Here is a 14,062-nt window from a genome sequence, read left to right as displayed (position 1 = left end):
TTCTTGCTTCTACATGCCAAACGAGATTTCAATAGATGTTTTTTATGGCTGTAAGCTTTTTTGCCATAGCAATCCTTGCAACGATGCCTGGTGCACCTGGAGTCCCTAGTAATTAAACTGCTTAAATATTTGAAAGTGAAGATGAATAATGAAACACGAAAATAAACACAAAATGGACCGTCTGATTTCACCTTCATCGCCAATTAAGTCATATAATCGTCTTAGTCACAGCAATCTTATTAGAAGAAGTGAAAGAAATTTGGCCTCGTAACGTCGAACATTTCAGCTCGGAATTAAATTAAATGTAAGTATGCTACTAAAAAAAGGTCATTGTTTACCTACCTATTACTGCAGTAGTCAAGAGCCAAGCCGGAGTTGTTATTCATGCACATCTCATACTTTAAATCAAACAGGCATTAGAAGTACATTTTTTTATACTTTACGTAGCTGTTTCCTGTTTAGCGTGCTAGCTACGTCAAATTAAGCCGAAAATGAGCGATCTGCGGAAATAATTCGTGTAGTTTTGAAAATTGGTATAGTTGTACCTTGTGGTGTCCAGATGAACATACTTAAAGTCCTCGGGGGTGGGGGGTGAGCTAAGGCTGTAGGGGGGTTGAAGGTACCTTTTTTCAGATATTTGCTCATATCTCGAATATCTGTACGAATAGCATTATAATATAAATACTCTTTATTTACATACAAGATATATACAGTGGTACTACGTAAACGAAATTAATAACTAGCTTAAATCTAAAATAGGCCCTTGAGGCATTGTACCAAGGATGCTGGCGGCATTTCCTCGCTGTATCGCAATGCTGATACGTTGTGCGAGGAAGCCGCCAGCTCTTCGGTCACCAGTTACGTCAACCAGACGCTTCGCGATTTCTGCAAACAACTTGTGCGCCATAGACCCATGGACCTAGAGTTTCAACTCCCCATGGAGCTAGAGTTTCAACTCCATTATAATTACTTCGGACAAAAGATTCTACATAAAATTTTCTACAAATGAGGTCATATTCATTTTTACTCTACGATTAATACTTTACGAGGTACAGGTGTTTAAATTAACAAAGAGATAAAAAATAGACGGTTTAAGAAAACGTCGTTTTTTCGTAGTTGTTCATCATAACTCAAATGTTTAGTTTAGAATAAGCAAGCTTAGTCACCTGCTGATCAATTATAAAAATAAACGGCCAGCATCATGTCGGGCCATGCTCAGTGTAGAGTTCCTTAGTTACCCATCCGTCAAAATATACTTTTTGCAAAAACTCAAAAACGGCTTAACCGATCAGATTCGCTATAGTTTTCCATGAAATTCTTTACTAAGCTCTACTTTCACGATTTTTTCCATATTTTTTGGACTCGTGGTTCAAAAGTCAGAGGGGGACTCACAAACATTATTTTTTCTTTCAAAGCGGACATTTCCGGAAATATCACGTTTATCAAAAAAAATGTTCTTAAGGACTCATATTCATTTTAAAAGACCTATCTAATGACACCCCACACTGCAGGGTTGAAGCGAAAAAAAATTCTTCCCCACTTCTGCCCCACCATGGCCTAACTTTTAAACCATGGGTCCAAAAAATATGAAAAAAATCGTGAAAGTAAAGCTTATTAAAGACTTTTAAGAAAAAGTATAGCAAACCTGATCGGTTAAGCCATTTTTGAATCTTTGCAAAAAGTATATTTTGCCGGGCGGGTAACTACGGAAGTACGAAACCATACACTGAGCATGACCCGACATGCTCTTGGCCGGTTCATTTTTATTTTTGATCAGCAGGTGACTTAACTTGCTTATTCTATACTAAAAATTTCAGTTATGATGAACAACAACTACGAAGAAACGACGTTTTCATATGTCGTCTATTTTTCATCTCTTTGTTAACTTAAACACCCTGTAGCTCCTAAAGTATTGATCGTAGAGTAAAAATAAATATAACCTAATTTGTAGAAAATTTTATGTAGAAACTTTTGTTCGAAGTAATTATAATGCTATTCGTACAGATATTCGAGATACGAGCAATCTGAAAAAATATACCTTCAACCCCCCCCCCCCTCCTCCTACACCCTTAGCTCACCCCCCACCCCCGAGGACTTTTAGTATGTTCATCTGGACACCACAAGGTGCAACTATACCAATTTTCAAAACTCTTCAAATTTCTTTAATTTTCTTGGGCTATGCGGAAATGGTCCGAGAGCTGGTGGAAATTTGGAGTAGGTCCTTGAGGCAAGCTGAAAATTTACTTGATGCTTCTCCTATCTTACCCTACCTCAGCACTACAAGTCTGGCTGCAGGGTAGCGGGTCTAAACCAACCTATAAATTTTTAAATATTTTTTTTTTTGGTGCCCAAAAAAGGTTCTTGAGGCAATCTGTAATTTCTACAAGTGAAAATTGAATATCTAAATAGTCATAAAAAAATTATGCCAGACGATTTGGCCGGGTCTTTAACCTTGCCAGACGCGTGCAAAATATTTTTTCAAAAAATTCAAAAAAGGTTCTTGAGGCAATCTGTAATTTTTACAGGTTAAAGTTAAGTATCTAAATAGTCATAAAAAAAATAAGCCAGACGATTTGGTCGGGGCCTTCTACCTGCCAGACGATCTAGAAAGTTACGTATGGCACTTACTCGCACGCAAAATTAAGTTTGTTATCCTGTATAAATGTATGCTAATACAAAGTTAATTTTGTAGTGCAGAAACTTAAAGATAGAAAAGTACAAATTTGGATGTACGATGTGATTGTGATTATGAATATTTGTATATTTATGATAATTATGTACACTGAGTATTAGTAGGGATATAGTAAATGTAATATGACCGAATTTATAAGAATGTATTGTAATTTTAATAAATACATGTACAATTTAAATACAGAATAGTAACGTGTTGTAATTATTATAATGTGTGAATTTGTTATTTTATTATTAATGCTTGAATAATACAAATAATAATACAAATATGATGATGATGGTGATTGTTTCATGTACTCATAGGTTATTCAGTGTGTGGGGTAAAAGGGGGCGAGAATTTTATTATTTTTGCGCTACTACGCACGGTTTAGAAGCTAGAGCCATATATATATATTTATTTTTCGTTGTTTTTAAATTTCATAATTTTTGCGCTACGACGCACGGTTTAGCAGTTACAGCCCTATAACGTTTTTTTTTTATTTTATCATTGTGTTTTTTATATCACTTATGGGTTCCTTGAAAGGGAACGAAAATTTGATTGTTTTTGTGCTACGACGCACGGTTTTGGAGATACAGCCCTATAAAGTTGTTTTTTTTTTCTTTTTGGTAATTTTTTATATTAACTCCTAAAGCTTTCCTAAAGGGGAGGAAAATTTTGATTATTTTTGCGCTACGACGCACGGTTTAGCAGATACAGCCCTATAAAGATTTTTTTGTCTTTTTGTTTTTTTTTTCAAATATAAATTAAGGGTTACCTAGAGGGGAACGAAAATTTTATTATTTTTGCGCTACGACGCATGCTTTAGCAGATACAGCCCTATAAAGATTTTGTTTTTTTTTGCGTTTATTTTAAATATAAATTAAGGGTTGCTTACGCGGGAAAGAAAATTTGATTATTTTTGCGCTCCGACTAAAACAAATTTCAGCTGTTTAGCCCGTTCGCATGAACACATATGCCATGTTTACATTAAAATAAAATAAAAACTCAATTTCGTATGAAATTCCTTTAAGCGAGGTTTAGACTAGCAATAACTTGCATGCAATTTTCATTACATTGCGGTATCTGATAAACATTTTGAATGCAGTTTACCTTAGTAGTCGGTAATGTAACGTAAATTGCATGCAAGTTCTTGCTAGTCTAAACCTCGCTTTACAGTTCTCTCGAGTTGCTCCGCCCGAAACGTGATACTTTGAAGGCTGTTTTGACGCACATGAGGACGATATTTCATTGCATGTCAAGAAAATTAAACGATTAAAAACGATTATCGCTCCAAAAACTTGTTATTTAACTGTACAGCGAATAAAATAATTTAAATAACTTATAGTGACGTCACAAAGTTTGTGACTCCCTCACAACATGTCACATTTTCTTGACCCCCTCCCCCCCTAAACGTGTGATGTAATTAATTTTATTTCATTTATTCATTTATTTCAATCAACTTAGGATCATAATACATTACATTATAACATTACATAAAATTATTATATTACAGTTAAGATTAAAATTAAAATTAAATTAGACTAAAATTATATTAAACCCCTAAAATAATTAATTAATTATTTAATAAATTATTTATTATTTAATTATATTATATGATATATGAAAGATGAAAAAAAAATCATGAACACAGCCATGCACGCCATGTTTACATTAAAATAAAATAAAAATATTTCCCGGCCTAGGCCTTCGTCATAACTAATGAACTACCCATGTATCTACAATAGAGATACAGCTGGACATATTGTCGCTAATTTCATATGTACTATGCCCACACCCTATTCATACCCATAATTATCATAAATATATACTCACAATCACATCGTACATCCAAATTTGTACTTTTCTATCTTTAAGTTTCTGCACTACAAAATTAACTTTGTATTAGCATACATTTATACAGGATAACAAACTTAATTTTGCGTGCGAGTAAGTGCCATACGTAACTTTCTAGATCGTCTGGCAGGTAGAAGGCCCCGACCAAATCGTCTGGCTTATTTTTTTTATGACTATTTAGATACTTAACTTTAACCTGTAAAAATTACAGATTGCCTCAAGAACCTTATTTGAATTTTTTGAAAAAATATTTTGCACGCGTCTGGCAAGGTTAAAGACCCGGCCAAATCGTCTGGCATAATTTTTTTATGACTATTTAGATATTCAATTTTCACTTGTAGAAATTACAGATTGCCTCAAGAACCTTTTTTGGGCACCAAAAAAAAAATTCTTTAAAAATTTATAGGTTGGTTTAGACCCGCTACCCTGCAGCCAGACTTGTAGTGCTGAGGTAGGGTAAGATAGGAGAAGCATCAGGCAAATTTTCAGCTTGCCTCAAGGACCTACTCCAAATTTCCACCAGCTCTCCGTCTAAAAGTTGGTTTTCGCAAACTAGTTCTTTTTACTTTTCCAACTATTTTAAATTTAATTTTGACCGTAATAGGGTAAATATGAGAGTTCCAGCGCACAGGGGGAGGGGGCAACACCCCCAAGCCACGCCCCTTTTTGCCATGTCCCTTTTGCCCCCAAGCTACGCCCTTTTTTGGCCACGCCCCTTTTGGCACAGGAATTGATTTTTGATCAACTTCATTATTTTTCGACTATTACAATGATGTTACAGAATTAATAATTATAAAAGTTTCGAATTCCTTGTTGTTTTTTAGGGTTCCGTACCCAAAGGGTAAAAACGGGACCCTATTACTAAGACTCCGCTGTCCATCTGTCCGTCCGTCTGTCCGTCTGTCACCAGGCTGTATCTCATGAACCGTGATAGCTAGACAGTTGAAATTTTCACAGATGATGTATTTCTGTTGCCGCTATAACAACAAATACTAAAAAGTACGGAACCCTCGCTGGGCGAGTCCGACTCGCACTTGTCCGGTTTCTTATTCTTTCGCAACTGTATTAAAAAACGTCGTTCGATACACGTGCGGAAATGTCACGAATGTAATGACATACTTTCCGCATCTTTCATCTTTCTAGCATCGAAATGTACTATTTTGATGTCACATCTTGAGTTGTTTTTCCATGCCAGTTGGTAAAATTGCGTACCTGGTTTCGAATTAGCAATTATTGGAAATCATCAATTTGGATACTAGTTTTGTAATGTTTTTCTTCCGTTTTGTTTCCGGTGGTAGGGTACAAACTTTCTTGTTTTCGGTCGAAGTTCTGCATGTAGAATCTTTTGCTTTTCTCAGCTATCATTATAAGCACGAACAGAAAACAATACTTTCCACCTTTGCACAATCGATGAATCTTAAATATCCGTATGGTGTGTGGCGTGGCGGTGGCACATTACTTGCACTGTTGTGTATATGTAGATACTTACCTGAAATAGTGTCAGTAATATTGTCAATTCGTTAGTGTCCAAAATGGTGGCAAGATGTCGAAAAGTGGAGGCAGCGATGGCCACAGGCACAGGCATGCGAGGACGCAAGATGCGGCTGGCGCTGGGGGAGGGGCGCTCGGCATCTGAAGGTCGTCCGCATTCCTCGCGTCGCCGACCGCTGCTACCGCGCTTACGTAGCGCCCCGCCCGCACCCCGCGCGCCCCGTGGACCGGTCTGCCCCCACTGCGCCCGCGCGCCTGACCGCGCCATCACAAACTATCGCGCATTTACATAAAACAAAAAACGTGTTAGGTCCCCCCTATCAAGGGGCACCGGAAAGATGACATTTTTATCTCTTTTCGTTCGGACATCACAAATTTCTTCAAATTAAGAATATATGTAGACAGGTAATTTGAAAAACCCATAGAAACCTTGCCTACTGTTCACAAACACCACTAGAGTTAGACCAAGATAAGTCTGCAGCGATTTTGATAGCCTAGGCGGTGCAAGTGTTATTTTAAACGTCAAACCAAAGAATATACTCTACTCTAATATACTCCGTAATAGATGGATACAAAGAAAAAAAACGTGCCTCGAAAATCAAGAAAATTTGATTCTCGATCAGATGGCGCCACTACCTTTGGCCTACTCTAGTCTCGGATAGATGGCGTTGACGGATTCGTTTGTTATTTAAAAAAATTAATCAGTGAAAGAACATGGGTCAAAAACTGGGTAAAATCATATAAAAAATATTAATGCAGTAGAAAAATCATTTATCCATATAAACAGTCTGGCAAAAAAGAGTAGAAATTAAAAAGTGGCAACACTGTAGTGTCGTCCCTTTCAAATCAATCTAAGAAAAACGGGACGACACTACAGTGTTGCCACTTTTTAATTTCTACTCTTTTTTGCCAGACTGTAAATACATTTTTTGATATTTTTAGGGTTCCGTACCTCAAAAGGAAAAAACGTAACCCTTATAGGATCACCCGTGCGTCTGTCTGTCTGTCCGTCTGTCACAGCCTATTTTCTCCGAAACTACTGGACCAATTAAGTTGAAATTTGGTAAACATATGTAAGTGTGTGACCCAAAGATGGACATGTAAAGTAAACAAATGAATTTTAAACATGGGGGCCACTTTTGGGGGGTAAATGAGAAAATAAAAAAAATAAGTTTTTTAAACTATATTGTGTTACATATCAAATGAAAGAGCTTATTGTGACTATCTCAAATATATGTTTTTTTTATAATTTTAGGGTCAACAGTTTAGAAGTTATTCAAGAAAATAGGCAAAAAATGACCATCTCCCCCCCCCCCCTTTATCTCCGAAACTACTAGGTCAAAACTTTTGAAAAATATACGCGAAATAGTTCTTTACCTATAGATGACAGGAAACCTATTAGAAACCTATTAGGGTTCATCCATTAATTACGTCACACGAAATAAAACTATGAAAACGGATTATATCGCGTATATTGAATTTATAATACATCCCGACGTTTCGAACTCTTTACAGCGTTCGTGGTCAACGGGTGACTGAGGAAAAATTATTAATATAATTAATAATTATTAATTATTGAGGTAATTTTTCCTCAGTCACCCGTTGACCACGAACGCTGTAAAGAGTTCGAAACGTCGGGATGTATTATAAATTCAATATACGCGATATAATCCGTTTTCATAGTTTTATTTCATGAGTAACTATCGCGGTAACCGAAGACAATATTACGTCACACGAATTTAGATTTTTGACCCCTCCCCCCTCCTTGTCACACTTGGTCACATTTGGCAAACCCCTCCCCCCCTGGTGTGACGTCACATTTTTTTCAATGAAATCGGCAAATCGAGTCGTATCGTATTATTAATATTTTATCAAAATATTTATGACAAAAATAATATTAAAAATTTTATAACCCAAAACAGATTTAAAAAAAAATTAAACGATTAAAAACGATTATCGTTCCAAAAACTTGTTATCTGTACAGCGAATAAAATAATTTAAATTAGTAAGTGTGACGTCACAAAGTTTGTGACTCCCCCCTCCCCCTTGTCACAACATGTCACATTTTCTTGACCCCCTCCCTCCTAAACGTGTGATATAATTAATGGATGACCCCTCAAGTGTGAGTCGGCCTTAATTACTAAGTTTTTGATCCGACCCCTACGCGAGTCCGACTCGCACTTGGCCGGTTTTTATTTTTAGTTTTAATCGTGTGTCGATAGATGGCAGTGAATTTACTGTGGCTACACAATTTACTATGACAGTACCGCTCTATCCTATTATACCCTCTTCGGTCAAACTTTCTGACCTATAAATAACATCGTTGACTATTGTTCGTCATCTGGAACTAGACTAGAGTTATATCAGTTATATGTAGTAATAAAGACAACCTATTACTTCAAATAAATGTCTACTATGTCACTATGTCTACAAATGAATTCCCTAGAATCAGAAAAAAAAACAACCCAAATAAATCCAAGCTTATTCCCAAAATAAATTTGTAGATTACCCTACATTTATAATTGACGTTTAAAATATGTATAAACTTTTTTAATGTAAGTAATATTTATAGTAATATCTTCTTCTTCTACCTAGCGTTATGTTATCCCGGCCGCGGCCTTTCGGCAGGGTACGCTTTCCTTTTTGCCTTTCTCCTCTTTGGGGGACCATCTACTAATATAGGGTATTTGACGGTATTTAAGATAAATTATTTTACAACATGCATGAAAAAAAGCACCAGAAGATTAGGGGTCATCCATTAATTACATGATTACATCACACTTTTAGGGGGGGGGGAGTCAAGAAAATGTGACATGGGGGAGGGGGGAGTAGCAAATTTTGTGACGTCACTTTAACTTATTTAAATTATTTTATTCGCTGTACAGATAACAAGTTTTTGGAACGATAATCGTTTTTAATCGTTTAATTTTCTTTCCTAATCTGTTTTTTTTGGTTATAAAATTACTAATATTTCTTTTGTTAAAAATATTTCGATAAAATATTAATAATACTTAATTCGATTTGTCGATTTCATTGAAAAAATGTGCCGTCACACCAGGGGGGAGGGGTTTGCCAAATGTGACCTAGTGTGACAAGGAGGGGGGAGGGGTAAAAAAACTCTAAATTCGTGTGACGTAATTAATGGATGAACCCTTAATAGAGAAACGTAGACATCAGTTATTTTTAGACAGAATTTATATTTAAAAATCCGTATGTAAATATAAAGAGTAGGTAATTTGATTGTGACGTCACATCAGTCACATGCCAGTTTTTCATATCAATTCCATACCTAGAAGCAAAATCGTTTTGACAGTTCGAAAAAAGAAACTGTTTTGACTGGTAGTCAAATACCCTATTGCTCAGCGTTAATGCCCTTAATGAAAATATTCTTATGACCTTTATTTATACGTTGCAAAATCAAATTATAGCAAAATATAGACGCATATTCTATACCGCGGCAACAATGTGGGCTTTACAGGCAGCAGGTAGCAAAAAGAAGATCGCATCCAAAAAAACTAAAGGAATGCACAGATGGCGAGATCCGGACATTCCTGCCGCGCTACGGGAAGGCACAAACGGATGTGCATTAGGTAGGTAATGCCGACAAATTCCGAAAAACTTATTATTATTAGGTGATTATGTGCGTCAACTATTTATAATTATTATTATGATATCTTGGAATTAAAACACTCAAATACAAATCACAGTTTTATTCCACCAACTTCACTTTACAAAATCCAACAACGTAATAATTCAAGACAAATGTCAAACTACCTCTTATATTAAAATACCAATACCTTCCAAATTAGTAATTCGGAAATTAATCGAGCTACTAATAAAATTAAATATAAATGGCGAACAATTACATTACTAGAATTTGCCCGCGACTTCGTACGCGTGGATTTGTATGCTGGTGGTTATATAAGTCTATTACAAGGACACTCAAAAAAATGTTTGGGCTTCATACAAATTTTTAACCCCTTTGCACCTTAAGGGATGAATTTTCAAAAACGCTGAAATCAATTTTCTTCTCTTTGAATGAAATACTTTGTTACGAAGTTTCAAATTCCTAGCTAAAATAAAATTGGAACCCTATACAAAATTTCAACCCCTTTTTAACCCTGTTAGGTGATGAATTTAAAAAAACGCTGAAAGTACTTTTCCTGTATGCTAATAATATGCCCATATACAAAGTTTCAAGTCCCGCACTTGAAAAAATATTTGATCTCCATACAAACTTTCAACACCTTTTTCACCACCTTGGGGGGTGAATTTTTAAAAACACTGAAATTAGTTTTCTTGTTTTTTAATATAATACCTTTTTGCAGTTTCAAGGTCCTAGCTAAAAATAAAATTTGAACTCCAAGACACATCCCCTTTTTAACCCCCTTAGGGGTTAAATTTCCAAAAACGCCGAAATCCCTTTTTTTGTAATTGGCTATTATGCTTTTCCAAGAAGTTTCAAAGCATTTGTAATGGATTCAAACTTTTAACCCCTTTTTAACCCTGTTAGGGGATGAATTTTAAAAAACGCTGAAATTACTTTTCCTATATTCTAATAATATGCCCATATACAAAGATTCAAGTCCCGTACTTGAAAATAGTAGTAGTAGTAAATCACTTTATTGTACAAAACAAAAATTGTTAACATGAAATTCATATAAATTTAGGTACAAAGGCGAGCTTAAAAATTTTTTTGATCTCTAAACTTTCAACCCCTTTTTCACCACCTTAGGGGATGAATTTTCAAAAACGCTGAAATTATTTTTCTTGTATTTTAATAATATATATTTTTCCGAAGTTTCAAATTCCTAGCTTAAATAAAACATGAACCCCATACAAACGTTCATCCCCTTCTTAACCCCCTTAGGGGTTAAATTTCTCAAAATCCCGTCTCATTTCTTGTACAAAATATAAATGTAACCTATTGTGCAAATTTCAACTTTCTAGCTTTTGTGGTTTTGCCTCTACGTTGATGAGTCAGTCAGTCACTAAGTCAGTCAGTCAGGACACGTGCATTAATACATATAGATTACGTACTTACCATACAATTATCATATTTTCCTTTAATCAATTGTTGAAAAGTGAATATTTTAGGAAATAATCGCTTCGAAAGAAACAAAATGTGTGTAAAATTTTTTTTATCATTTCAACCCTATATTGTGGGGTGTCGTTGGATAGGTCTTTCAAAATAAATAGGGGTCTTTAAACAACATTTTTTGATAAAGTAAATCATTTTGGAAATAATTATTGAGAAAGAAAAAAAGGGTTTTTCCTTCTAACTTTTGAACCATCTATCCAAAAATTATGAAAAAAATTCCAAAAATAGTGCTTAATAAACACATTCGAAAATAGTTAAGACAATTGTGATCAGTTAAGCCGTTTTTGAGTTATGGCTAAAAGTCTTTTCTTCTTATTTTCTTTAAAAGCCTGGCAACTGTGGCAACCCTTATTTGTGACCGGATTTTTGAAGACAACCCTATACCATAGTATTCGCAATAAAATTACCATTATTTTGATATATAATTCTAGCGTCAGACAGATGGGTGCAATTATCGATTTAAACTCACCTGTTTAAACACGGCAACCTCATAATAGTGACCGGAAAAACATAGGCAACCTAATTTATTCATGTTGTCAAGATGTATACTTTCCGTTGGAACTTATTTCGTTCGTCAGAGAAATCGGTGAAATTTCAAGAAAAAAAAATATTTTCAAAAATTTATTAAAAATAGCCTTGACCATATTCCTTTAGGCAACCCTATTTATTTATGTTCAGGAACATATTTTCTTTCATAAAATATAAGTTTCATCTGTCAGACGTATCGGTGAAGGTCGACCATATATCGTTATATCTTAGACTATAATCAATTGGAGTGTGTCGCGCCTAGATGGTACATATAACGTGGGTGTTGCTCGGAACTCTCGGAAGTTATATAGTCAGTCGGATTAATTTTTCATGCAAAATCATTAGAAAGAAACGTATTTATATTTTATATTCATAACTTTCACGACCTACTTTGCAGGTTTTCCGCTTTTATGCTAAGCTTCCCCATAATAATGTATTATTATGTACCTACTCGTACATGTCCATAAAAATCTTTAAATTAAGAAAACATGCTGATAGGCAGACAGTGGAGCAGAGGCTTTAATAAGGTCCAGAAGGTCCTGATCGTAACCCTTTGATCGTTAACCTTTCCAAAAATGTTCACCCCTATTACGGGCTTAGCAGATAGCAACTACCTAGTTACTTATAGGCAGTCTGAGCTAGGTGCGTAACCAACGTGCAATCGTTAACGCTCCGTAGCGAACGAAACGCAACTGTCACTGTCGCGCTAGGGTGGAAGAATGATAGAGAGAGATGACTACGATACGCTACGGAGCGTTAACGTTTGGCATTGGCACGTCGGCTACGCGCCAGGGCAGAGAAATACAAGCATTTATAGGCGATCTCAGCATTCCGTTAAATGTTCGTGGCAAGTTAAAGAATCTCTTAGTGAATGAACAGAAATCGTAAATATGTGCATTATTGTTTCAGGGCGGGTAACAGTTGTTTCGAGATGCGACATGCGCGCTCTATGTTCGGTTCGCGGGCCGCTCGGCGGCGAGACGCGCGCGCTCGGCGCGGGCGCGCGGCTGCTGTCGCTACGCGTGCCCGGCCGGGCCCAGCCGCTGCACTTCGTCGTCGAAGCCAAGGCGAGGGTCAAGGAGCTCAAGGCCTTGGCCAGCACACATGCTCAGCTACAAGGCATGACCGACACCGACTTCTTTGGATTAGCCATCTTACAAAGTAAGTTATGTTATAGTTGGTCAAGCAAATCTTGCCAGTAAATAGGAACATAAATACCTATACTCATCCTTTTTATTTGGGTGCTAGTACTAGTGTAAGACAAAGATAGTATGATTATCTCTGTCTATGTTTGAAATGAGACAGCCCTTTGACAAACTATAAATTCTATCTTTAAAATTTGAAAATAACAATGCCGTTTAAGGACAGACCCGACACTGTGGCCATCCCATCACCATCCCGCCGCGCCATAAGTCAACCGACACCACTGCGCTCTCCACACGCTGGCCCATCTTAGTAAGCCAGTATGATGGCCCATCGTGTTAGAGGAGCCATTGGATCTGTATGCAGATAAGGAATGCATAAAAAATCGTACAAATATTGTTCACCTGCATAAAAAATTAAGAACAAGAATGTAATATTTCCACAAAAATGGTGCGTAAATTAGGCCCTATTCGCTCACTCATTAAAAGGCATGTATTAAGGCGAGGGGTGACAACATGGAATTATTATTAGCCATTTTTTGTTCGTTATTAGCATTTAAACCTTATCAAATTATACACCTAAACCTTCCTCAAAAATCACTCTATTGATAGTTGAAAACCGCATGAAAATCCGTTCCGTAGTTTTTGAGTTAATCGCGAACATACAGACAGACTCGGTGGGGGACTTTATTTTATAAGATGGAGTGATTCCCCACACAATACGAAATGATTATCCCAACACCCCAATCGACACTAGTATCTATGCTAGTATCTAAGTGTAATTACTGTCTGCTCTGCCCATGTGAAAGGATAAATCGCTTGAATTTGTTTATTTACAAAAGTATCCTCGTATTAAGCAATACACTTCGCTTCCCGCTTATTATTAGTTGCGTTACATACAAGGCGACATTTTCACCAGAACAATGGGCGATTTTTCAGACGTCGTCCTCGAGTTGTCGACTAATACTGACAATAGGCATTGTTTGCTTGAATTTGAAGACAGATTGGTATTAAACAGTACTACAAATTGAATTAAAATAACAGCACGACATAATTAACGAGTTTTTTTATATTGTCTCAGTGACTGAGATACGTACTGAGAAATAGAAAAATAAAATGGCTGTTTTTCTGTTTCAGATGGAGAATACTTGTTTGTTGACCATGAAAGTAAATTATCAAAATATGCACCAAAGAGCTGGAGGTCATCACACACACACGTAAGATAAATGAAAATATTTTAATTAAGATACCTACCATACCTACAGACCTGAATTT

The 14,062-nt window shown here is 36.1% G+C and overlaps 1 protein-coding gene across 1 annotated transcript in view; it reads left to right on the top strand.

Annotated features, from left to right (window-relative positions):
- Nucleotides 1–14,062, top strand: part of LOC134742321 (protein expanded) — a 33,256-nt gene that overhangs the window by 14,122 nt on the left and 5,072 nt on the right. Inside the window, exons 2-3 of the mRNA XM_063675373.1 lie at nucleotides 12,555–12,806; nucleotides 13,925–14,004. Coding sequence (XP_063531443.1) covers nucleotides 12,584–12,806; nucleotides 13,925–14,004 — 303 coding nt within the window. The 5' untranslated portion in view covers nucleotides 12,555–12,583. The remainder of the gene's footprint in view (nucleotides 1–12,554; nucleotides 12,807–13,924; nucleotides 14,005–14,062) is intronic.

The sequence above is a fragment of the Cydia strobilella genome, chromosome 1, assembly GCF_947568885.1.
Source record: "Cydia strobilella chromosome 1, ilCydStro3.1, whole genome shotgun sequence".
Taxonomy (NCBI): Eukaryota; Metazoa; Arthropoda; class Insecta; order Lepidoptera; family Tortricidae; genus Cydia; species Cydia strobilella.
The sequence above is the reverse complement of the archived record's forward strand: the minus strand, read 5'-3'. Positions and strand labels throughout refer to the sequence as shown.